Source organism: Kryptolebias marmoratus, linkage group LG11, assembly GCF_001649575.2.
Source record: "Kryptolebias marmoratus isolate JLee-2015 linkage group LG11, ASM164957v2, whole genome shotgun sequence".
In the NCBI taxonomy this organism is placed as follows: Eukaryota; Metazoa; Chordata; class Actinopteri; order Cyprinodontiformes; family Rivulidae; genus Kryptolebias; species Kryptolebias marmoratus.
The window spans coordinates 1,214,899-1,240,933 of NC_051440.1; the positions used below are offsets into that span (position 1 = coordinate 1,214,899).

The window sequence follows — 26,035 nt, forward strand, 5'->3', positions numbered from 1 at the left end:
TTTTTTTTTTTTTTTTTAATTATGTAAAGCACCTTGAAATGCCTTGCTGCTGAAATGTGCTATACAAATAAAATTTGATTGATTGATTGATTGATTTACTAATTGTTTAAAAACAATGTCTGGGTATCTAACTAAAATTTAAAATTACACATCAAACCAAAGCTTGGGCCTCAGGAGGTTGCATTGCATTGTACAAGTTGTTAGATTACAGTACCTTGATAAAGTATTGATTCCTTCTTGGTAATCTTTCTATTTTGTTGACTCACAACCTGGATTTTAATTGAATTCATAATTTGATTAAATGCAATAGTTCTACAAAATATTCCAGATTAATGAAGTTAAATAAGGAAAATAACCTTGTTTTAAATAATTTTAATGAATATAAAACTGAAAATTCATGTTTGCATCAGCCAGTTTTTATTCCCTTTGCTTTGAAACTCCAACTATTCCCTTCAATTCAATAAGATCCACCTGCGATCCATTTAAGAGTCAGATGATCTCAATCTATATCCACCTGTTCTGATGGCTCCCAGAGTCAACAACAGTCCAACACTGCTAAGTAGTGCGGGCAACAACCATGCAAGAGACAGCATGAAGACCAAGGAACTCTCCACACAGGTCAAAGACAAAGTTGTGGGGAAGAACAGATCTGCGTTGGATTATAAAAATATTCCAAAACCATGGACATCCCATAAAGCTCCATTAAATCCATTATTAGGAAATAGAAAGATGATGCTGCCACAGCAAACCTGCCCAGAGATGATCAACCAACAAAACTCCCAGAGTGGGTAAGGAGGCCATTAATCAGAGAAACATCCAAGAGATTAAAAAAATAACCCTGATGGAGCTGGGAGGATCTGTCTATAACACCACTAGACGCTGCACAGAACTGAGCTCCATGGAAGAGTGGCAGGAAAAGAACAGAATAAAGGAGAAAAACTGGACTGTTATTCCAAATGTATGGTTTTCCAAAAGAAATTGCAGACAGACAGATAGATAGATGGAGTAATTAAACCTTTAAACTCTTCCTCTTTGTGTCGGCTCTCTCTGTTTGGAAGTTTTTCCCCCTTTTATTTTTGTAACCAAGCATTCAATTTTCCCCAGACAAAAAGCAGTTTAAGCTATAAAGCGTCCCTCCTTATTTAGTCTGTGACTCAGTCTTTGTAGTATTTTTGTTGCAACCCCTTGATATTTGCTTACGTTAGTGTCTCATTGCAGCTTTCAATTTGGCAGTTTCCTAAAGGGCTGTTCCAAAATTTTTAGTTTTTTCTCAACTCCTGTTCAAAAAATACATTACTTACACAGTTCTAACCTGGACTGAATCATTTCATACTAAACACAAAATAAATCAAATACAGTTTAGAATTTGTGAAAATTTATTATATTTGTGAAAATCCAAAAAGGTAGATTTTTAGGCTTTCTTTGGCATCTGGACAACCTCAGAACTGATGCACATCAAAAATGACAATACTTGGATTCTTCAAACCTGTATTTAACTATTCTAGACTAAAATGTGAAATAACCAAACATAGTTTGCTATTTGTGAAACTATTATTTTGATTAAGAAAATAAAAAAGCCAAAGCGTATTTATTTATTTATTATTATTTACTTCTGGTCAACCATAGAAAGGAACCCGTTAAAAACAAAAAGTAAAGTAACCATTGAGAAAATAACTACAACTGTTTAAGTTTTCCAGAAGCCTGATTCCAAACGGATGCCACAACACAGTGATCTTAGCTAATACAAGAATGGGTATAGCTTGGTAAATTTTACAGATTTTCAGGTAAAATATGATGTGGTAGTAGCTGAGACTGAGTCTTATATTATGAGTGCTAACTGACTGCACGCCAAAAAAATGGTTGGAATAGCACTTTAGCGAACTGCAATTGGAAGCTAACTTCAGCAATACCTGGCATTTTGCTTTTTGTTAATTGCTGTGTATCTCAGAATAAAAGTGTTATTTTCTATGACTTATAGGGCACATCAGTAAAAATCCACAGGAGCCACTTTGAGAAAACTAAACTACCGGAAACCTTTGTAGGCCAGAGTGTGAAACCTGAAAAATGCTGGACTGATGCTCCTTGAGGGAGTTTTAAATATTCTCAATGGATTAAACCTTCAAATATAAGGATTTGTCTTATGCCTAGTTCTTAGAAAACTCAGACTGCCAAACTAAAGAGTTAGCTTCTTTAAACAAATACATTTTGAAATTTGTTTATTTGATATTTTAGAGGGAAAAATGGAGCGGGAGATCAATAGGCGGATTGGTGCAGTGTCTGCAGTGAAGCGGGCACTGCATCACTCTGTCGTGGTAAAGAGAGAGCTGAGTCAAAAGGCGAATTTTACTCAATTTACTTTGGGTAGTGACTGAAAGAACGAGAAATTAGTTTTCTCGGTCATCCGGGAGGGAGGAGGGCTGGCCTGGGAACGCCTTGGGATTCCCCCAGGTGGCTGGGGAGAGGGAAGTCTGGGTCTCCCTGCTTAGGCTGCTACAAACAGTAAATGGTAAATGGCTGCACTTATAAAGCTTTACACTACAATCATTCATACACTGATGGTGATAAGTTACATTTTAGCCACAGCTGCCAAGGACACAACAGCTGAGACAGCCAGAGTGGGGGTTTGAACCAGCAACCCTCTTTTCACAAGACAAACCCCTACCTCCTGAGCCACTGCCGCGCCTACTTAGATAAGCGGAAGAAGATGGGTGGATGGGTGGATGGGTGGATGGGATATTTTAGATCTTTTGTAGCTAATTTTTAAAGTACCTTAAAAACATAGCCTGCGTGTTTGAGAATGTAGTGTGATGAAAAAAGTAAGATCAGTATTACACATAAACAAACATGTTAAAATCTGTCTCTGTTTACCTAATTTTTAGACACACTAATCAATATAATAAAAATAAAGGCCTAGCATTTTTTGAAGGAATGCATGTCTCCCACAGCCTTTTATGCCAGAGTTTTAAACTAATAATCTTATGATAAGAAATGACCTGGTTATTATAGCTGTTTTTTTTTTTTCCATCAATCTTTTTATTATTATTTTTGTGTTTTTACAAATATGTCTGCCATAAAACCTACAACCAATACAGTCAACAAGACCAACAAAACGCCCTCATAGGTACACACTTGCATTTCTTTTAAGCATACCGGAGATAATAGTCCACTGTTGAGGCTCCTTTGTTTAACATTGTGGCTCAACATAAGTCTTTACTTTAGCTGAGTTCTTCTTGAGACAAGTCCACACCTTCAACAAACTCCAGGAATGGTCTCCAAATGGTTTCAAATAGTTCTCTTTTCCCTTTTTGGAGATACGTTATCCGTTCCAGAGGTAAAGTCTTCAGCATGTGTTCGATCCATTGTTTGATACCTGGACCTGTTGCTCTTTTCCAGAATAGTGCTATCAGTCTCTTAGCTTCTAGTAGACACAAATCTATCAACAGTTGTTCGCTTTTAGTAAACAATGAATTTTTTGGATATAGACCTAAAATGAGAAAAACCGGATCTAATTCTACATCTTTTGAGATTAGGTGTTCTACAGTTTCTTTTACTGCTTTCCAAAATCTTTTAATATTCCTACATTCCCAGATACAATGAAACAAGGTCCCTTTCTCCTCTAAACATTTTGTGCAAATGTCTGGTATATTAGAATTGTACCGATTTAATTTGACTGGTGTAATATATATTCGCATTAACCATTTGTACTGCAGTAACCTTAAGCGAGAGTTAACGGTTTGTTTCTGAGCCCTTATACAGATAGATTGCCAGTCTTCCCGTGACAAGTTTACTCCCAGGTCTGATTTCCAGGCTTCCAGTTTCAATACTGAGTTTTCTGAAGAATTAAGGACCAAAAAGTTGTAAAGTTCTGAAATTGCACCTTTACTTGTGCCGTTTTTGTCAGCAATTTTTTCTAGAGGGGACTTTGGTGGTTTGGTTAGTCCTTTGTTTTTTGACCCAATATAGCTCCTAAGTTGAAGGTATTTAAAGAAATACTTTCTATTTATATTAAATTTCTGTCTGAATTCTTCAAATGACATCATGTAAGTTGAATTTTTTTTATATAAAGCTTGAATTGTATCTGCTCCTTTGGTGGCCCATTGTTTAAATACTGGATCTGCTCTTCCTGGAGTGAAGTTTTCATTTCCCCAAATGGGAGTAAATTGTGATAATTGAATTGGTTCCTTTGCAAATTTCTTTACATCATACCATATTTTGATCATGTTTCTAACTATAGGGTTAACCGTTTTACCCAACAATTTTGGAACTGAATCAGAAAAAATAAATAAAGGTAAGGGGGGACTTACTGACTCAGATTCCATTTCTGTCCAATGAGGGCCATCTTTGACATTAAAATAGTATCTAATAGTCCTAAGTTGGGCTGCCCAGTAATACCACTTAATGTTCGGACACCCTAGGCCTCCCTCATTGTGAGGTAAATGTAAGAGAGACATTCTAATCCTGGGCCGTTTATTTTGCCATAAAAACCCACCAATCAGTTTCCTAAAATTATCAAACCAGTTTGTAGGAGGCGGCAGGGGCACATTCTGAAAAATATACAATACTTTTGGGAGTATATTCATTTTGTAGCTGTTAATCCTGCCAATCAGTGATAGGGGAAGGGACATCCATCTATTGATAGTTTCAGTGATTTCTTTTGTTAAATGTTCATAATTCTTCTTGCTAATCATATCAAGATTTGGAAATATTTTAATTCCTAAATAAGTGAGTTCACCAACAATCTTAAATTCTGACCTTATTTCTGAGGACAATTCTTTTTCGTCCAATAATAGTAAAGAAGATTTAGTTTTATTTATTTTATACCCTGAAATATGCCCAAATTCCTCTATTAACTTAAGTAAACTTGGAATAGATTCTTTTAAGTTTGAGATGAACATGATTATATCATCTGCATATAATGAAAGTTTGTGATTTACTTGTCTTATTGAGATGCCTGATATGGTTTTATGGGACCTTACAGCTATAGCAAAAGGCTCCAATGCTAAAGTAAATAGTAAAGGGGATAAAGGACATCCTTGCCGACATCCTCGTTTGATGTCGATTGGTTTAGACACATTTTTATTTGTTAAAATTTCCGCACTAGGATTTAAGTATAGTAGGTGTATCCATTTTTTGAAGTTATTTCCATAACCAAAACGATTTAAAATGTTGAATAGGTAGGGCCATTCGACTCGGTCGAACGCTTTCTCAGCATCTAGTGAAAGAAGTGCTTTCCCTGATTTTACCCCTGCATCGTGAATAATGTTTAGAAGCCTCCTCACATTGTGCAGACCTTGCCGTCCCAGAATAAAGCCATTTTGATCCCTGTGTATCACTGAAGGGAGAGACTCTTGTAGACGAATCGCTAATATTTTACAGATTATTTTTAGGTCAGAGTTAAGCAAACTTATTGGCCTCATGTTTTCACATTTATTGCTGGGTTTCCCTGGCTTGGGAAGCATAAAGATTAAAGCATTTGTCATAGATTTTGGTAGGCCACCATTACTATATGCCTCTTGGAACATCTCTAACATAGGGTTTATTAGACGTTCTTTGAATTTTTTATAAAAATCTATAGGGAACCCATCTGGCCCAGCTTTCTTCCCTGCCTTCATGCAGTCTATAGCCTGACCAAGTTCTTCTTTCGTAATTTCAGCTTCCAGCTGTTCTTTATGATTCTCATCTATCGAGGGAATAGTTAGCTTGTTTAGAAATGAGTCGTGCTCTTGAATAACAGAGGTGTCTTGAGAATCATACAACTTTTCATAGTATTTCCTAAACTCATCATTTATTTTGATTGGGTCTACTAATGTTTCTCCATTACTACCAATAATAGAGGTTATATTTTTTTGCACTTCCAATTGTTTTATTTGCCATGCCAAGAGTCTCCCCTGTTTTTCTCCTTGTTCATAGAATGTCTGATTTAATCTTAATAAACTGGAGGCCGCTCTGTCTGCAGATTCTTTTTCATATTGTGCCTTTAATAGCAGCAATTCCTTCTCAGATTCTGTGCTGACATTTCTAAAAATCTGTGCTTCTAATGATTTAATTTTAGATTCTAATTGTTGTCTGCTCTTACGCTGCTCTTTAGATTTTGACGCTGTGTAGCTAATTATATAACCCCTCAAGCATGCCTTAAAAGCGTCCCATTTAATACAGGATGAAGTTTGAGTGGTGTTGATACTGAAATATTCGTCTATCTTTTCCCCAACATATTTAAGAAATTTCTCGTCTTTCAGCCATTTCTGATGTAAACACCATCTAGGAGGATTTCTCATTAGGCAGTTGCTAGAGTATATTAGATTACAGGGAGCGTGGTCTGATAGGAGTATGCTATCATAGGAACAATCAGTTACATTTGAGAGTAACTCTGTTGAAATCAAAATATAATCGATGCGTGAGTATGTTTTAAATGTTCTTGAATGGCATGAGTAGATTGTTTCAGTAGGTTTTAAGTGTCTCCAAATATCTAGCAGATTTAATTCTTTCATAAAATGACATATTGTTTCTCTACTTCTGGTATGTGTTTGATCAGTTCCTGATGTTCTGTCCAGCGTGGGGTCTAGGACACAATTCCAGTCACCTCCTATAATATATTTTCCTGGCAGCGACGCTAGGACAAGAAAGAAATTGGTGTAGAAAGCATCGTCATCAGAATTGGGACCATACACATTTACTAGATTCAGGGTTTCATGTAAGATAGACCCCTGAATAATCAGATATCTCCCCAACTTATCTTTGATAACATTGGTAACCTGAAAAGGAATGGAATTATGAATTAGAGTCATTACTCCCCTGGCTCTTGATGTAAATGAAGCTGCATATAAATCCCCCTGCCACCTCCTACGTAGTTTTATATTTTCTTCCTCCAAGAGATGGGTCTCTTGTAAAAATACTATTTTAGAATTTAGATCTTTCAGTTTGTTCATGACTTGTTTGATTTTTTTGGTTTTATGCAAGCCTCTACAGTTCCAGGATGTGCATTTAACTTCCGTTCTCTGCATCATGTCACCTTAAAGGTCGTTGATGCGGTAACATTGCAACTGTGTCCAAGAGGGTCAAGAAAAATAACTGAACAGTTAACAAACTCCCACAAACCCTGAACCACTAAAACAAACAAATCCCCATTCCCAACCAAAAAGTTAGGCCCTCCCAATATAATGCTTCCAACAACTGGCATATGTAGATCCTTAAGATCTATTCTTTCACTTACTATTACTACCACCAACAAGTAAAAAAAAAACAGATGTAAATATTGTGCCCGACCATCTCCTGGATTTCCAACAGTCTAATTATCCCTATATTTTTAAGGTGATCTTTTACAACAAAGGTAGAATATCCTGAGTGAAGAACCTAGAAATATAGTAAAATAAAGAGTGTTGTGAAGAGTGATACTCCACGCTATATATTGTGAACACAGAAGTGGGCTAACAGAAATATAAATTGAACAAAAAGGCACACCATTGCTACAGTCTAATTGTAATGGACCTTTTCAGTCACTCCGTTGCACTTATCCGACTCCTCTGAGTCCGGTCGATGAACTCTTGGACCTCAGCTGGTGTGTTGAACTTGAAAGTTTCCCCTTGGTACGTCAAGATCAGTTTAGCCGGAGGGATGAAGCCATATCTCAGCCCGAGCTCGCGGAGGCGTTTGCGGACTCCATCATACTGTTTGCGTTGCTTGTGTATCTCCGCAGAAACATCGTTGTAGAGTCTCACCCGTTGGTTTTTATAGAGGATATCCGTCTTTGCTCTGCTTGCTTTAAGAATCGTGTCTTTTTGCTTATAGTTGAGGAACCGCATTATTACGGTTCTTGGAGGTGCCTCTGCGTTTCTCTTCGGACCGACCCGGTGGGCTCTTTCGAGAATCAGCGGGTTTCTCAGGGCAGGCAGATCCAACACTTCTGGTAACCAGCTTTCCAAAAATTCACAGGCGTCGGAGCCTTCTGCTCCTTCAGGGAGGTTCACCAATCTGAGGTTGTTGAGGCGAGATCTCATTTCCATGTCGACCATTCTTTCCTCCAGTCGCTTCTTCGTTTCCTCCAAGCTCTTAACTTTATTAATTAGCGACCGTTGCTCGTCCTCCACCGTGGATAAACGTTCCTCTGCCTGCGTCAAACGCTTCGCACATTCTCCCACTTCTTTCTTCACTGCTTCTATGGCTGTCATAACCCCGTCAAGTCTTTCAGATAAGTCGGACTTTAAGCTTTTAATTGCTCCAAGTATTTCTGCTTTGTCACTGACTGAGCTGTTCATTTCGCCGTTGTTAGCCGCTAGTTCTCCCTCTATTCCCTTGCTGCTGCTTGGTTCCTTGCTAACTTTCTTGCTAGCTTCGCTTATGCTAGGCTCCGCGTGTTGCGGTCCGTAATCCGTCAGCTTGGATTGCAAAGTTATTTTTGACTTATCTTTACTCTGTCTTCCAGGTCCTGGCATAGTTTCATCCAAATCAATCACAGATATCGTTGCTGTAGCGTTCAGTAGACTTAAAAGGGATTTTTAAGGATTTTTGTCAGGAGCGGTGTCGGATGCGACCTTCTACCTTGCGTTCATACCCGGAAGTCATTATAGCTGTTTTAATCAAACCTTGAACATTTCGTGCAGTATTATGAGATCTTGTTTTCAGTGAACGTGTTATGGTGACTCTCAGCCACTACTATACCAAATTTTACTTCAGTTGGCTTATAAACATTTTTTGAGTTGGCTAAGGTTAATTAGCTGTGGTGGCTATATCAAAATGGGTTGACCCTAAAAGTTAATCAATTACAGATACATATTCAATTATTACTTTCTGAGAGTTTCTATAAAATCCATCCATTTGTTAATGAGATGTTTTGCTATGAACAAATTGTCAGGTTTTTTTTGCAATTAAGGACCCAAGAATGCAGACTGGTACAAGAGGACGAGAGAACAAACCACAACAAACAGCTGACAAGGCAGAGAAAATAAGGAAAAAGAAACAAAAACCAATGAGGAACATGCAGGAAACAAATAATGTAACAGGATGATGAACTGATGAGTGAGTGAGTCATCTTGAATTTGGGTTGTCTCCAAAATTTAATCAGTTGTAGATGTACAGCCAGTGATTACTTCCAGGAAGTTTCATTAAAATCAGTGCAGTGATTCGTGAGATATTTTGCTATCAGAGAAACCACTTAACACGGGCAGACACGGGCAAAAACATTATCGCCCTCTCTCGCCTTCAGCGTCGGGCCCATAAAGAGCACGTGACAGCATTGCGCCTCGTCTAACCCCGTTAGTTCCTGAAACAGCTGCAGATGTCTCCACATCTGCTTTAACTTGCGTGGTTTGTGTACATTCCTTTTAAGATATAAAGGAAACCCTCTGCTTTGTAATTCTGAAAAACAGTTTCTTTTGATTACCTTTGGGTGCTTCGGAAGCACATTAAAAAGCGGTTGTACGGTCGTTTTAAAACAGAAAATCTAAAAAAAACAACAAAAAAAAAACAAGATAATTTGTTTTGTCCGACATTCTCCGGGGGCAGTGAACGCAGCAGCAAATCCCTTCCATCTAATCGCTTCCTGTCGGTTCTGAGGGATCCAGTCGGCAGACGGTCCAGCAGCATCCAGCTCCTCAGCAGCGCTCCGAACCCCAGCTAAAATGGATCTACAGGTTCTGATAGAGCAAATAGAGACGGGAGAGCAGGAGATCGTGCTGACAGCGTTACAGAGCTTCAACAAGCAGGTAAATGAACAGCCTAGCTCATCAGACACAAACAGGTGAGGCTACACCTGCTACTCTGCCTCCCGTCAGCCCACAGGCAACTTTGAACCCTAAAAATCTGATTTGATGGCCGTCAGAACACTGAGCTGCTTTTACAAGTTACTCTCTTTCTGTCAACTTGGGGACAGCACAGAAAGCATTTACAGTATTATTTGTTTTTTTTTAGGCCCGTCTACCATATTATACTTCCTTCATTATCGCCTGCCGACTAAAGGCGAGTGATAATGTTTTTGCCTGTGTCTTCGTTTGTCTGTCTGACAGCAAAATGTGTCATGAACCACAGGATTGATTTTATTGAAACTTTCTGAAAGTAAACACTGGCTGTAGTGTACATCAACATCTCATTACTTTTTGGAGTCAACCCAATTCAAGATGGCCGCCCACTCATTTTAGAAAACACAAAAAATATAACTACAACTCAAGCCAGTTTTACAAATACTGAGCTAAACTTTGTTGTGGTAGTAGCTGAGCATCATCCCCAACACATACTCCGAGCTTAAGAAACTTGGTATTAACTGTTGGAGTCAACCCTGTTTTTTCTGTTAGCAAAATATTTTATGAACCACTGGACAGATTTCAATGATCCACTGAAACTCTCAGAAATTATGCAGCACATTTACTTTTGGAATCCACGTATTTCAAGATGGCTACCACAAGTGATTGACCTAAGCTGACACAAAAACGGCTATACCTTAGTGAAATTTACAGATATTTAGCTAAAATTGGATGTGGTAGTAGCTGAGAGTCATTCACAACATATACTCTGAGTGTTAACTGAACTCACATTATCACGCGGGATTGCACTAAACATTATTGTCAAGATTTGACCAAAATGGCTACAATTTGTCATTTGTCTGCATAGTCCTAGTATAAAGCTCTGGTATGAAAGATGGTGGGCGATATGCATTTTTCAAAGGAATGCTAGGCCTGTAATTGCTAAATAAAAATAATTACTTTTCCTATCAAAACTCTGAACTAGTTATCAAAGTTACACTCTTTCTGTTCACTTGAGCACAACACAGAAATGATTTAGTGTTAATATATGGTCTTATTAGGCCTGTCTACCATATTATAACATCTTGCAATTTTTCTTTTTATTCAGACTTTAGCCTGAAACTCTGCCTCTCACATTTTGTTCAGTCTTATTATTGTTATTTCACTGTTGTTGATTGTTCCCCACGGCTTTGTAATTACATTTGACATTTTACATTATAATAATTGAGTAATAAATGGTGTTTTACCCTGTGTGCACATGTGTCTGTTAGTAAAATGTCCCATGAGCCACAGGATGGATTTTATTTAAACGCTCAAAAAGCAGTCATTGGATTGACGTCTACAACTGATTACCCTTTAGAGTCAATCCAATTCAAGATGGTTGCCACAACAAAGGGACTTTTGTAAACACAAAAATGGCTATAAGTCAGTCAATTTTATAGATATTTAACTAAATTTTGATGTAGTAATAGGCGGGAGACATCCACAACACATTCGCTGAGAGTCAATAGATCACATGAAATGTTTTGGATAAAACTTTAGCAAACAGAGTTGGACTCAACCCTGTTTATCTGTTAGCAAAACATCTCATGAAGCAGTGGATGAATTTTATTGAAACTCTCAGAAGGTAATCATTGGTTGTACATCTACAACTCATTAACTTTTGGAGACATCCTAATGCAACATGGCTGCCACAGACAACTGATTGTAGAAAACAAAAATTTCTATAACTCAGGGAGATTTACAGATATTGAGCTAGAATTTGATGTGTTAGTAAATGAGTCAGTCACATCACACACTCCAATTGGTGTAAGTGAATAACACATACAGTATAATCTCATAATATTGAGATATATGTGAGTTCTTGCATAACATTACTTTTAAGATTTGTTCTAACGGTTCTACCTTGCTCGTAACATCCCTAACATGTAGGTCACCTCGAGTTTTAAAATTTGAGATAAAAAAAAAACTGTTTAGAAATTTTCTTAAAGGATCACTCACATAATAAAAGTTGTTTTTAAAGGGTCATCTTTTCAGCACTGCTGCCTTGGAGCAAGAAGGTTGCAGGTTTGGCTCACGGCTGGAACATTTGTGTAGAGTTGACATGTTTTAACTGTGCATGGGTGGGTTCTTTCCAGGTTCTCCGGTTTCCTTACACAGTCCAAAAACATGCATGTTAGGTTAATTGGCACCTCTCAACTGTCATTAGGTGTGAGGGTGCATGAATGGTTATTTGTCTCTTTGTGGTTCGGTGATGGACTGGTTTCTGGGACTGATGAGTCAAAACTTTAGCTTTTTGGCTCCCATCTCATCGGCTCTGCATTTACAGAAGAGAATAAACAACGTGTTCAAAAAAGAAGAACACCAGCTCAGCCCGAGTCTTAGCTCTTGGGCCCGTCAACAGGATAATGACCCAAAACATACAGCTAAAAGCATCAAGAATGGCTGAGAAAAAGACACTGAACTATACTTAAATGGATCTTAATCCTATTAAACATCTATATAAAGATCTGAAAATTGCAGTGTAAAGATGCCATCCTTCAAACCTGAGACAGCTGGATATGTTTGCTTAAGAGCGGACCAAACTACCTGTTTATAAATGCAGATGTCTCATTGTAAAAGTAAAAACATCACTTGTTGGAACTAATTGCTGCAAAAGCTGCTGCAAAATACTAAAGTAGGGCTACCATCTTTTTTTGCGCATGCAATTTTCATTTGTTTATTTATATGAAATCTTCAACTGAATCAACAATCCAAAGCAAAGTCTGACTTGTGATATGGAATGAAAAATAAGGGATGCCATTAAAACATTGTTTGTTTCAAGCTATTTCAGAGTTAGCTGTGCTTATTGTGATTGTAGAAGGGTGTCAAAAAATGTGTCTATGTCTGTAAACAAAAATAAAGACACATTAGATTAAATGGACACAAATTAATCATAGCACTACATCCAAACCCTATATTTCATAGTGGATCCACACTCCACTTGATTTGTGTTGTACAGTCTGCTTAAACCCAGGTGAGCCATTCTTTATGGATCGTCCAGCTGTAAGGAGATGGGAGTTGATCTTAACAGCAATAGGATTAGAGTCTCAGATACACAAATAGTCACTCAGCCTAGTCTAATCCCAGTCCAATAAAGAGCTCAAGGGATGAGGATCTGAGTTAAAAGAGACTCTGTCAAACGAGGAGGAGTTTTTACAATATTCCTTCCTCAAGTTTAGTTTTCTTCTGCTCAAGTAAAACTACATTTGTCTAATAAGCTAAATTACCTAAATGCTTTTTAAATTATTTCCTATACATTAAAAAAACAGTTTCCAAACCACAGTGAACATCAAAGACAACATATGAATTAACATTTTATTTTGTTTTAGAATGTTAAATGAAGTATAACTGTTCATCCATCCATCCATCCATCCATCCATCCATCCATCCATCCATCCATCCATGTATGTATGTTCTGGTTACAGGGGCAGCTGCCTGAGCAGAGTTCCCTAGATATCTCTCTCCCTAGCTAGAATAGAATAGGATAATCCTTTACTTGTCCCTCATTGTGGAAATTCCAGTGTATCAGCAGCAAAGTGATAGGCAATAGAAGCACACAGGATACATAATAACATTTTACACATTAGGGTTCAGTAACTTTATTGTCATTCAAATTAGACAGCTCACTGTGCAAAGTTGGACAGGATTTTGTTGCATTTCCCCGCATCAGAAACAAGATAAATTAAAATTAAATGTTATAAAATAAAGTGATGTAGAAAAATCACATTTGGCTATGGTATGTCACAGAGCTGTGTTTGTGGCTGGTGTTTGTGTTTGCTGCTGTGACTACTTTTAGTGACATGAGGTCAGCAGTCTAATGGCTTGTGGGATGAAACTGTTGCATAACCTAGTGGTTCTGGTCTTCAGACTGCTTTACTTCCTGCCAGAGGCTAGCAGGGTAAACAGTCCATATTGGGGGTGCGTGTTATCTCTGGTAATGTTAGCTATGGTGAGGCAGCATCTCAGACCAATGTCTTGGACAGAGGGGAGAGAAGACTTTATGATCCTTTAGACCACCCTCCTCAGGTCTTTCTAGTCTTCAGCTGAGCAGCTTCCACTCAAGACAGAGATCTATTTGGTCATGAGGCTCTCGATATAGAAGGTGGTGAGGACAGGGGGAGTGAGGTGGGATCTCTTCATCCTGCAGAGGAAGTGCAGACACTGCTGCCCCCCTGGATAATGGTAGGGGGAATGTTGCTTTCTGTTCAGAACACAGCCCCATGGCTCACTGGTCATTTGGTCGCAAACACTGAAAGTTCAGTCAGACTGCAGTGGAAAATTTACCTATTTTTTCACAATTTTACCACAGTTTTGATAGTCTACAAATGTTGCAGCCCAGTGAGATAATACATTTTGTTTCTGTCAGAAAATTCAACAATTGTAAGACAACTTAAGAAGGGTTTGGTGACTTGTGAAACTTAATTGTTACTGATTGGAGACAAACGATGAAAAAAAAACTGTGATCATTTTGAGACATAATTAAGACACTTTGTATCTAAATTGTGGCAAAAATATTTTAAAGTCATTTGTAGGAATGTCTTAATTTATTAGCTGTCCAAAAAAGAAAGAAAGAAAAAAAAAGAACAATCCAGGGTGATTCCAGGTAAAAATTTGTATATTTTCTCACTGTTTGGTCTTCAGCTAGTCTCCAACAGTCAACCTGTTGTTGCTACACAGAAAAAACAATTACTCTGCATTTCAATTAATAAGTAACAATTATTGTAAAATGCCAGAAATCTCTAATAAAAAATCTAATGTTAAAAGGGTATTGCAGAAAGAAGAGTTGAGTCTATATACGTATCTCTTCCGATTCTTTGCTGTCCACTGCTTCTTATTTCTCATTATCTGCCTCTTCAGTTATCTTATTCTGTCTTTTCTGTTCTTCTTTTTCTCAGATGAGTCATTGCTTCACGTTCAGCAGAGAAGGAAAAACGGACAGAGAGGTACTTTTTTAATTACAAAAACTGGGTTTTGTAGTTTTGCTTTCTTCTTTTTTTTTACTTTCCTGAAATACATTTAGGGTAGTTTTGTGAATGTATGTTAACAAATATACAATCTGTAAAATATGTATCAAAACTGTATCATATGTTTTTTTCCCTGTTTGTTTACCTAATGCTTTAGGAAGTAAAGCAACAGAAGGTATGAATAAACTATTAGTTACAGTGTTCATTTTAACAGCAAATTATCATTTAACTTTAGTTATAATTTAGTCATTTTTAGTCATTTTAGAACCCTAATTCCAGTGAAGTTGGGGTGTTGTGAAGTGAAGTGAAGTTAGATTTATTTACATAGCACTTTTCAGCAACAAGGCGATCCAAAGCGCTTTACAACAGAAACAAAAACAGAATCCAATACAGCAGGTACATAATGAAACACACAAAAAAAGAAAAACACATCAATCATGTATAATCTAAATGAAATATAGAATAATCTAAATAAAATCACGAAACCATACATATCTAAGCATGAGCTGAGACAGTCAAAATAGTAGCTAAAATAATCTAAATAAAATCATGATAAAGTTAAAGCTGAACTAAACAACAGTTAGGAATCTAACAATCTACCAATATCTAAAGTATGAGCTAAGATAAAATAAACTAAACTAAATGTACAGAACTAAACTAAATGTACAGGAAGGCTAAATAAGCTAAAACATGACAATGCTAAAACTAATGGTACCGAACTTTCTAAATGTACCAGGCCCGCTAGACAGCCAACGTAATAATTACTGACTAAGATAGAAAAGGAGGGATGTGGGTTGGAGTGAGAGAGATGACTCAGAAACAGCAGAAAGTGTGTGTATGTGTGTGTAGAGGCGGTAGAAGACGATGTGGTGTGTGTTGTATGAATGCGTGTGTGTGTGTTTGTAGAGAAGTCCATGAATCACGTCACAGAGGCCATTGTCTTTGATAATGATGGAATGTTTATCAGCTAGCCCAGAGCAGATCCACATATGTCCTTAGGCAGAGGGAGCAGAGCATCTTGTTTACTTAAAAAATCCGGTGAGAAATTTCAAGATAGCTGACCAAGGTCAGCCTAGGGGAGCCAATATTCACAAACAGTAATTGTTTTGGTTCAGGCAGACATTGTGTTTTTGTCTGTCTTAAAAGTCTTGCTGATACTTCTCAATGACGAATCCAAACAGCCAAATTCCAGGACCATTCCGCCTGATTCGAGCGAGCAACTTCCTCAAGATGTAACCCATATTATGAGTTCCAGAACCGCAATTCAGTCCAATTTGCGATTCAGCTCCCGTAACCACACAGTTTGATTGTTGACCGCCGAACTTGTCATGATGGGCTTAACTAATCTTTTAACCCACATGCAAGAACACCATGCAGAAGAGAGATGAACAATGATAATTATTTATTAGCAAAAAACAAACTGAAATAGGTCGAGGTCCGGTCCGGAAGCCGGGCTGCTGAATGATCAGCGCGCTGGAGAGAACAACAACGGAGATGGTGAGTTTGCGGGCGTCGGAAAAAAGAAAACTTAACTTTTGAACAGTGAGTAGGGAGAGCTTACTTGGCTGGCATTAGTTTTGGAACGGGGGGGAGGTAGGTGTTGATCCGGGGTCTCTTTTGGTTCCGGGAAGTCCTTCCAGTGGTCAGGAGTGCGAAGGGGTTCTTCGGTGTGTCGGAGGAAGCTCGGAGGAGGGGCGGCGCAGGAGGGCGGACAGGTTGGCAGCGGCTTGGAAGCGTCGGGGGAGCAGACGGACTGCCAATCGGACTTGGGCTGGAGGTTGGTGTTCAACTTTCACTGGTGGGTGTGGGGGCTCGGGCATCCGTGGGGTACAGCCCACGGCGTCACGAGGAAACAACAAGAACCAGGTCAGGATCTACGGAGATCACCTGAGGGGAACAGAAGCCACAGGAAAATAAATTACTCTTGGATCACAAGGAGAAGAGAAACAATGCAAGGCACTCAGAGCAGGCTCGGAGGGGCTGTGAGATACCATCACTGGCAACACTCTGGCGTCAAGGTACTGGCAGTCCGCTTCTCTTAATCTGCCGGTAACGAGGTGATTGTCCACCGGTGTGAGGATGACGTCAGTTCAGACACCCTCCTGCCAGCTGACTCCAGGACTACCTCTTGTGGAGAAAAAACCCCAAACAACCCCGGGACCTAACAGAACTTATCAAACAAATTTGACCACATGGGCTCAGGGACACTTCAGAAAAACATTGTCTATATAAGCTATATAAGCACAGGATCTCCACAGGGCTGTGTTCTCTCCCCTCTGCTCTTCTCCTTGTACACTAACTGTTGCACCTCCAGCCACAACTCTGTAAAACTTATTATTATTATTAAACTTATTATTTTGCGGATGACACCACCCTCATCGGGCTCATCTCGGATGGTGATGAGTCTGCCTACAGGTGGGAGGTGGACCGGCTGTTGACCTAGTGCAGCAGCAACAACCTGGAACTCAATGCCCAGAAAACAGTAGAGATGATTGTGGACTTTAGAAAGGCCACAGCCCCTCTGCCCCCCCCTCACCCTTAACAACACCCCCATCACCACTGTGTCCTGCTACCGGTTCCTCGGTACCACCATCACCCAAGACCTCAAGTGGGAGCCAAACATCAGCTCCCTTGTTAAGAAGGCCCAGCAGAGGATGTACTTCCTGTGACAGCTGAAGAAAGCTAAGCTGCCAGCCAGGCTGATGGTGCAATTCTATACGGCTATCATCGAGTCCATCCTCAGCTCCTCCATCACGGTGTGGTATGCCGGGGCCACTGCCAAGGACAGATACAGACTGCAGAGCGTTGTGCGCTCCGCTGAGAAGGTGATCGGCTGTAGCCTCCCATCTCTCCATGACCTATACGTCTCCAGGACTGTGAGGAGAGCAGGTCGGCTCACAGCTGACCCTTCTCACCCTGCAAGCAGCCTGTTCATACCACTCCCCTCAGGCAGAAGGTTTCGGTCCATTCGTACCAGAACATCCCGCCATAAGAACAGTTTCTTCCCCTCTGCCGTCAGACTCCTGAACAGTTAGAACTTGTAACTCTATAACTCTGCCATGGCCACGTCATCACTGGTTTTTATTTTAAAAAAAATTACCCTTTGTCTTTTTTCATTGTTATATTTGATACCTATTGCACCTGAACACCGAAGCAAATTCCTAGTCTGTGAACCCTGTTCATTGACAATGGCAAAAAAAACTGATTCTGATTCTGATTCTGATACATCTACAAGTGCAACTTAAAACTCTACCATGTAAAGTGAAAGCCATATATCAACAACACCCAGAAACGCTGTTGGCTTCTATGGGCCCGAGCTCATCTGAGGTGGACTGACTCAAAGTGGAAACGTGTCCTGTGGTCTGACGAGTCCACATTTCAAATTGTTTTCATAAATCATGGACCTTGTGTCGTTCGGGCCAAAGAGGAAAAGGACTGTCTAGATTGTTATCAGTGCAAAGTTCAGAAGCCAACATCTCTGATGGTATGTGGGTGTGTTAGTGCCCATGGCATGAGTAACTTGAACATCTGTGAAGGCACAATTAATGCTGACAGGTACATACAGGTTTTGGAGCAACATATGCTGCTATCCAAGCAATGTCTTTTTCAGGGACATCCCTGCTTATTTCAGCTAGACAATGCCAAGCCACATTCTGCACGTGTTACAGCAGTGTGGTTTTGTAGTAAATGAGTGTTGGTACTAGACTGAGCTGCCTGCAGTCCAGACCTGTCTCCCATTACAAATATTTGGTGCATTATGAAGCGCAAAATACAACAATGGAGACCCCGAACCGTTGAGCAGCGGAAGTTGTGCATCAAGCAAAAATGGGGAAGAATTCCACCTACAAAGCTTCAACAATTAGAGTCCTCAGTTCCCAAACGCTTATTGAGTGTTAAAAGCAAAGGTCATGTAACACAGTGGTAGATATGCGTCTGTCCCAGCTTTTTTGGAACATGTTACAGGCATCAAAGTCAAAATGAGTGAATATTTGCGAAAAAACATTAAAGTTAATCTGTTTGAACATTAAATATCTTGTCTTTGTAGTGTAATCAATCGAATATAGGTTGAAAAGGATTTGCAACTTATCTTACTCTGTTTTTATTTGTTTTACACAATATCTCAACCTCATTGGAATTGGGGCTGTAGTTGCCTCCTCCAAGGAGGTAAAGTTTTTAGTAGTGTTTGTTGGTTTGTTTGTTAGAAAAAGTATTTAAAAACTAATATTGGAGTTGTAACAAGAAATAATTGAATAAGTTTTGGTGGTGATCTGGATCACGATCAGAATCAAATTGTTTTGTAATGACTTTGGCCAAGGTTTGTTCTCTTAGAGTGCTTCTAGTTTTAGTCTAGTTCTAGTCAACTAAATACTACAATATTTTAGGTGACTGAATGTGCAGTAAATTTGGTTGTCTAAAACAGAAAATGTAGGGGTTAGGCATTTTTAGGTTCATATATAAACATTTACAATTAAATGAAAACCTATAACTGTTATGAAATGGTAACTTTTAAATTTGCAATACACAAAGGCATTATACAAACATAAACATAATTTTATTTATCTGGCCATTTAAAAAAAAGACAACTGTGAAAGCAAATTAAAGATAGACTTTAACTCTGCTGTTGCTGAAAAAGATTTACATTGTTTATAGAGATACTGTCATGTTCTTTGTAAAATCAAACTGTTAAAAAGTAGTACCAATAATGAAAAAAAAAAAAAAAGATTTTATAATTAAAATCAGTATCTTACTGTGCTGTGACTGTTGGAGGCATTGTGAATGGCATGGACAACAAAGTCTACAACATATTTCAAAACATTCACAAGGGTTTCTTATTTCCTCATGTGAGTCTCAGGGCCTCGTGCTTGTATGGGAGGAGTTTTGAATCTGTTAAAAAATGGATGCACATAATATTCTTTCGAAATAGTCACAGAGTTGTTGTGGCCTTCTTTAACCTGTCTGGAACCCTTTATAATTTAGTTTTCGTGGGTCAAAATGTGTGAAAATTTGTGAGACAACTTTGTGAGGGGTTTGCAACCTGTGAAACTGAATTGTGACTGATTAGAGACAACAATGAGAACCAGACATTACAAACACCATGTGACCTGACACAGTAGCAATGTGGAGACCTGCTGCAGCCCTCAGCAGGTCAGCCTGATCTTCATCCAGCAACCTTTTCTCTGAGCTGCTTACCGCTTTAAGTGTCACCCTAAGTATCAAGCCACTGTTGTACAACATTCTCACAACTGTCAAGCAACAAGTGTCAGAAATTTGAAATTTTTGTTGCAGGAACATCATGCAACAGTGGTGCAACAGTTATGTGGCAAATTTTGGCCCCAATTTCACCATATGCTTGTACAACATTAGTGCAGCACACACAATTCAGTGTGAATCCAAGTGAAAATATGCATATTTTCTCACAATTTCAACTTCTGTTCTGTAGTTGAAGATAGTTTCTTCAAATCTGGGTAGATTTATCAATTCAAAATGTGAGAATGTGGAGTTCCAACCTTTAAACTACATGAGATACTCTGTTTTTTGTGTTTTTTTTTTAAAACCTACAATACCTCAATATTGGAGAAACTAAACAGCTTCTCCACAGATGCAGGGCTCAACGTAAGAGAGCCAACTTTTCAGAACAAGACTCAGCTGTGCTCCTACACCTCAAGGATAAGGGTCACTGTTGCACTGTTTTGAGGACCCACATTTTCATATTTTGGACAAAGAAGACAGATGGTTTGAGAGGGGTATAAAGGAAGCCATTAATAATAAACAACAGCAAACAACTTTAAACTGAGGAAGAGGTACCAAATTTCAGACAGATACCCAGTTAGTTTCACTTTAACTCATATCTTCAAACATGTGACCAAAACATCTCTCTGTAAGCCAGGCTAACAAAGACCCCAACAACCCTCAGGGGGGGAGGGGAAGGAGATTAATCTGTATGTGCATAAATGGAGCATCATAGGCAGTTTAAAGTTTTGAATTCCACACTCTCCAGTTTTTAAATAATATAGCTCCCCAGATGGGAAGCAAAACATATTCAACAACAGAATAGAAGTCCATTTGCTTTGTTTTTAAAAAACTTTTGGATTGGCCATGTCCCAGATGACTGATAATCTACACCAGCATATCTCAAACAGTGACTCTTTTACAGTGGGGAAAAAAATTATTTAGTCAGTCACCAATTGTGCAAGTTTTCCCACTTAAAAAGATGAGATATGCCTGTAATTGACATCATAGGTAGACCTCAACTACGAGAGACAAAATGAGAAAAAAAAATCAGGATATCATTTAAAATTAAGATTTTATGTTTTTATATGTGGTTTGACTGCTGTATTTTTTTAAACCTCCTGAGTTTGTTTCAGTCTTCAGTCAGCACTTTCTCACAGTTCAGAAAACCCTAACAGTTTACATAAAACCTGAAATAATTGGGCAACAGACAATATATTTCTCACTTAAGGAACATTAAACCAACCAACAAATAGATTTATTTTATCCTCTACATCCAGCTGACTGGTAAGGAACAGACCAAGTCACCGCTGGTGTTATGATGCACATTTTTTTTCACCTCCTGATTTTCTTTCACATATTTACGTTCACAGTTTTTACTCCGTAACAGATGGGATTTTAAATGTAATGAAGTACAATACTTGAAATAAAACATACTCAAGTTAAAGTATAGATTAGATTAATTACCTAAAAATTACAAAGTACACAGAAACTCAAGTCAATGTAATTTGTTACTTTCAGCCTCTGGTCATACCATTGTCCCATCCTGGGGACAGATTAATGAGTGTCTGCTGCTCACAGAGATTAACCATGTTCCAGATACAAGTAAAAAAAAAACTAGTAGGATTTGCTAAAGCCAGTATCTCACTGGTCTGCAGCTGTTTGAGAGTCATTGGTGAGAGACATTCACATGTATATATATAAAAAAAAAACATTTTGGGGAATTCTCAATTTTCTCTCTTGAGTCACAGAGGGTTGCTATCTAATGACTTGACTTTTTAACATGTTCACAAAATTTGAGCAACAAAATCTTTCCTGCATGAAGCTTTTTTTATGACAAAAAAGATCTAAAACTACAACCACAAATGTCCATGTGTAAAAACACACCAATGATTGAAATCAGTTTTTAAAACACTGGTCCATATCTCTCTATTTCCTGTTTGATAGATTCAATCATAAATTTAGGGGTGGTTGCCAGTGTGGGTACAAAGCAGGCTGATGTGGGTACAGTGTGGGTGGAGATGGGTAGCAAAAGATTGTACACAACCTAAAATATATTTTTAGAACTCTGCACATGAAAATAGGCCATTATTTTCAAAAACTGTCCACTCAGAACGTGGCCACACGGGTCTCTGGTCATTTGATCACAAACACTCAGAATTCAGTTAGATTATAACTCAGCCCTCACATATTTTCTCTCAACTTTAAGTTACCAACTTGTCTCCAACAGTTGCAGCCCAGTGAGATACTGGCTAATTGTTGAGCTCAGTGCACATAACAGTCATAACAATGTGTTTTTCTCCAATCAAACACTATATCAATATCTTCCTAACAGAGGTTGTAAAGTAGTGTGTGTGGTTGGTTTAATAAAATAGAAACAGACAGAAATAAAAACAAACAGTTTAATATTAAACTCACAGCACTGCTTTGTTTAGCACAACATAATTTTTTGTTTACAACAGTCTTTTTGAGTTGGCTTGGAATTTTTGCTCCGTTGGAACTTTTATGGGAAACCCCTGCTACTGAAACATTTGTCTAACTTTATTTATGGTGTGCCACAGCACCTGGGAGAACTGGTGATGGGTTTCCTTAACAGGGAGCTGCAGCCTCCCTGTCTGCAAGCCTGTCTGGAGACCATACGAATCTTGTCCAGAGACAAACATGGTGTGGATCCTTTCATTTCCTGCGCAGCCATGTCCACCCTCGCCCACTATGCTGGCATTGCAACAATCTATCCTGCCACACTGCTCAAAGGTCGGCCAGTGGAGTGCCAAGGTAATAATAATTGTCAGTACTTGATTCAGAGGCATTCTGCTGCCAAACACATTCTCGGTTTTAACTTGTTACAGACCAATTCAATTCTTGTTTATTTTAAGCCATATTTAAACTTTAAGGGTGTTGTAACCCTTTGAGTTACTTGTGGCATGAGGAACTCGGAGCCATGGGTCAACTGGAGGGTCAGCTGGTCCCAGCTTGAAGGTAACACTGGGTCAGTGGCAGTTTTGTCTGGTCTGGAAACTCAGTTGATGATGGCAGGAGTGTCAGGTCTGGCTGGCGAGGTTTGACGCTAATGTTCTGGATGCGATGATGGACCAAGTTCAGAGCAAATTAATTAAAACTCTGCCTCTGTAACATCCAACTGATGTTTTGAAGAATCAAAATTGAGCTTACTAAATAGCACTTTGGAAGCACTTTGATTAGCATGGGATAAAAACATGAACTCCTGAATAGCCACTTCTAATGTCATCTAAACAACCTGAAAAGGGAACCGTTTGTGAAATGGACACAAACATAGTTAAACTTATTTATCACATTTCAAGAAGGTTGAGATTTTGGCAGTAATCACTGTAGAAACCAAAATGAAATAAACTGCAATTTGTCTTTTGTCCGTTCTAGCTGGAGGTCATCAGTATGACAATGTAATTAGTAGAGAATTAACTGAATATTAGTCCATCATTCTTAAAGTGGACACTTCATTACGAACCTAGTGTAAAAATCCCATCACCTGCTGTTTTATTTTTCTTTTTAGTGGACAATGAAGGGAGAGATGAGGAAGAGACAGCAGAAGGATCAAGTACAGTGAAGGAATCCTGCCTTGCTTCAGAGAACCCTGATCAAGAAGTGATTGTTGAAGCTCTCAAGTCAATCTGTAACATCCTGCTTCACAATGAGACTGGACAGGTCAGTCTGAGGGGTCAACAATTTTAGATCTGGAACTGTGATTGGTTTTAATGCATGTGCTGGGTGTATGACAGGTGGTTGCAGCTGAAATCCATCTTATTAAAGGTTTGGCCAAGAGACTGAAGCAAAGCCACAGTCCAACCTGGAGCCATGAGGTACTGGCATCAATCAAACATATTTTTTATGTTACTATTAAAACCATTTAATTTCAAGGCAGCAAACAATTTAGTTTTAATTAACAGAATGTTGTTGGTTTGTGCTTTTACCACATAAGGAGTTCATATAGTGCTACAGAAACCTAAACTGTAAGCCCTCCTTTTCTCAGAAAGACAACTCTCTCCACGACTTGAACCTATGAACCTATCAGAATATGGTTGGATTGCAGCAAATTAGGAAAACCTCCTTCAGTGTCAAGGCAGTCATGATGCTACTACCCTTCTAGTACTCACCATTTACTTTTTTCCTGAGATGCTCCCACCATGCTCATCAGCAGTACATTCCCATGACAGTACTTCCACAAAAAATGCACAATGACCATGCTCCAGGCTCCATCTAGCAACAGCGACCACTAAAAGACCATGTCATGTTAGCATAAACACTAACTCCACAGTTATCACATCTTTGTTAGGCTGTTTTCATGATCTTGTCAGGATCTTTAAAATGTTCCTCTAAAAATGTGAGGTTTCTGGTCTTCTAGCATTAGTTTCAGAAAGAAGAGGAAACACCATCAGCAGCCTGAGAGAAGCAGATGAGGGAGTTTTCTGTTCAGAACCTTAACCACGTCCACTCTTCTTCTACCCTCATCCAGCAGACCTCACTATGATGACAACAGAAGCTTCTTGCTTTCTGTCTAAAAGTTGAATGAAGGATGGCTGAGCATGGCATTATGTTTATTGACACATGAAGAGCATGGATTAGTCATTGCATTTGTGTGGTGACAGTGTTTCAGGAATTATTGCCCGCCTTCTCCATTTGACCAAAACAGTTATAACTCCTTCATTTCTCAACAAAAGATAATCTTAGTGTAAACCTCTGGCATGAAAGTCAGCAGGCAATTTTATTTTTTTCAAAACATACCAGCCTTTTAATTGTTTATTTATTTTTGGTTTGGTAGGTGCAGAGGGAAGACTGTTCAACAACTACCTGCATTTAAGAGTGTCCTAACGAGTCCTGAATTAACTAAAGAAGAAACACCATTTTAGGCCTGCTAAAGTTAGTAACTGTAACTTAAGGCAAACTTTATAAAGGTTATCATCCTCGATCAGACACTTTGCACAATCAAATTCAGAAACCTTGATAAAACAATTAAGTGGATTAACTAGAATAATATCTTGCCCAATTTCTTGGGGAGACCCTGTGATGGACTGGTGACCGACCCAGGCAGGTTCCCTGCGACCCTGAACAGGGTTAAGCTGTGAGGTGGCATCACAAATCACTGTGCCCCATGCCACCAACAATGATCTAGCCAGGTTAATTTATTCTTTGTAATACAAAAAACTCTTACTTTCAGCTCAGCAAAGCTGACTAAGCTGTTCATCTTACCTTTTAGTATAGCCCTCAGATGTACAAGACTTAGCTTAAAAAAATCACAATTAGCCTTGTTCTGAATTACTGTCAAACCATAAATACTTTATCAAAGAACTGGCTGACTAAAGTCATTCAGTTTCTCTTTTGCATCTCTTTTGTTAGTCTTTTGCATCTAGTTTCATTCTGAGAAGAAAAAAAAGACTGTTTAGATAGTAATTTTTAATGCACATGATTTGTCTGTCTAGGTTCTTTTTTTTGATTTGCGTCTCACCTTCCTGCTAACTGCTCTGAGAGTGGATGTCAGGGCACAGTTGGCCCGGGAGCTTCATGGCATCAGACTCCTAGGTAACTTATTTTCTGTGAAAGAACGATAGGTCACTTGGCTAAGAATTTTATGTTGCAGTCTCACTTAATTTTATGTGTTTGCTACTAGCGAGCGGTATAGCCGGGTTTTAAAAATCACATCCTATTTTTGTGTGCATGGCTTATGAAACTGTATTTTAAGTCATGCACATTATTTTATTGCCCACGTCCATGTTGTATCGACCTCAACTCGCTTTGTGCCCACCTTGGCAGGTCTACGATTTATTCTACTGGAGTAAACTTTAGAAATGAAGGGAAGCAGATTTGATCCAGGTTTTAAATAACTATTATTTGTTTCATTTATTATTTATTTCATTAGACCTGTAAATTTAGTGCTGTAGACTCAGTTGTTTTCTTAATAAACCCAGTTCCGTTTAAATCAGGCATTAAGCCTTATAATTAATGGATATGTTTGCCTAAAAACACAAGCAGGGTAGGTTGTGCTTTCTCTACAAGCAGCATCTGTTTCAATCCACCTGCTCTGAGTGTCTGTGGCAT

General features: G+C 38.7%; 2 protein-coding genes across 4 annotated transcripts in view; one reads left to right on the forward strand and one right to left on the reverse strand.

Moving 5' to 3' along the window:
* The first annotated feature begins 9,316 nt into the window (after window positions 1-9,316).
* ric8a (RIC8 guanine nucleotide exchange factor A) overlaps window positions 9,317-26,035 on the forward strand; it is a 31,739-nt gene continuing 15,020 nt past the window's right edge. The window contains exons 1-7 of one of the 2 annotated variants that reach the window (XM_017433905.3): window positions 9,317-9,698; window positions 14,669-14,716; window positions 14,895-14,912; window positions 22,528-22,741; window positions 23,496-23,647; window positions 23,722-23,802; window positions 25,420-25,519. In XM_017433905.3, coding sequence (XP_017289394.1) covers window positions 9,615-9,698; window positions 14,669-14,716; window positions 14,895-14,912; window positions 22,528-22,741; window positions 23,496-23,647; window positions 23,722-23,802; window positions 25,420-25,519 — 697 coding nt within the window. In that variant the 5' untranslated portion in view covers window positions 9,317-9,614. The remainder of the gene's footprint in view (window positions 9,699-14,668; window positions 14,717-14,894; window positions 14,913-22,527; window positions 22,742-23,495; window positions 23,648-23,721; window positions 23,803-25,419; window positions 25,520-26,035) is intronic. The other variant, XM_017433906.3, reaches the window with a different exon arrangement.
* carmil2 (capping protein regulator and myosin 1 linker 2) overlaps window positions 15,938-26,035 on the reverse strand; it is a 163,495-nt gene continuing 153,397 nt past the window's right edge. The window contains exons 42-43 of one of the 2 annotated variants that reach the window (XR_001809029.3): window positions 16,299-16,624; window positions 15,938-16,210 (exon numbers count right to left, since the gene is read on the reverse strand). Coding sequence is in view for 1 of the 2 variants with exons in the window: in XM_017433904.3 (XP_017289393.2) it covers window positions 16,605-16,624 (20 nt within the window). In the remaining variant the exon portion in view is untranslated. Of the gene's footprint in view, window positions 16,625-26,035 lie in introns of both variants that reach the window. The other variant, XM_017433904.3, reaches the window with a different exon arrangement.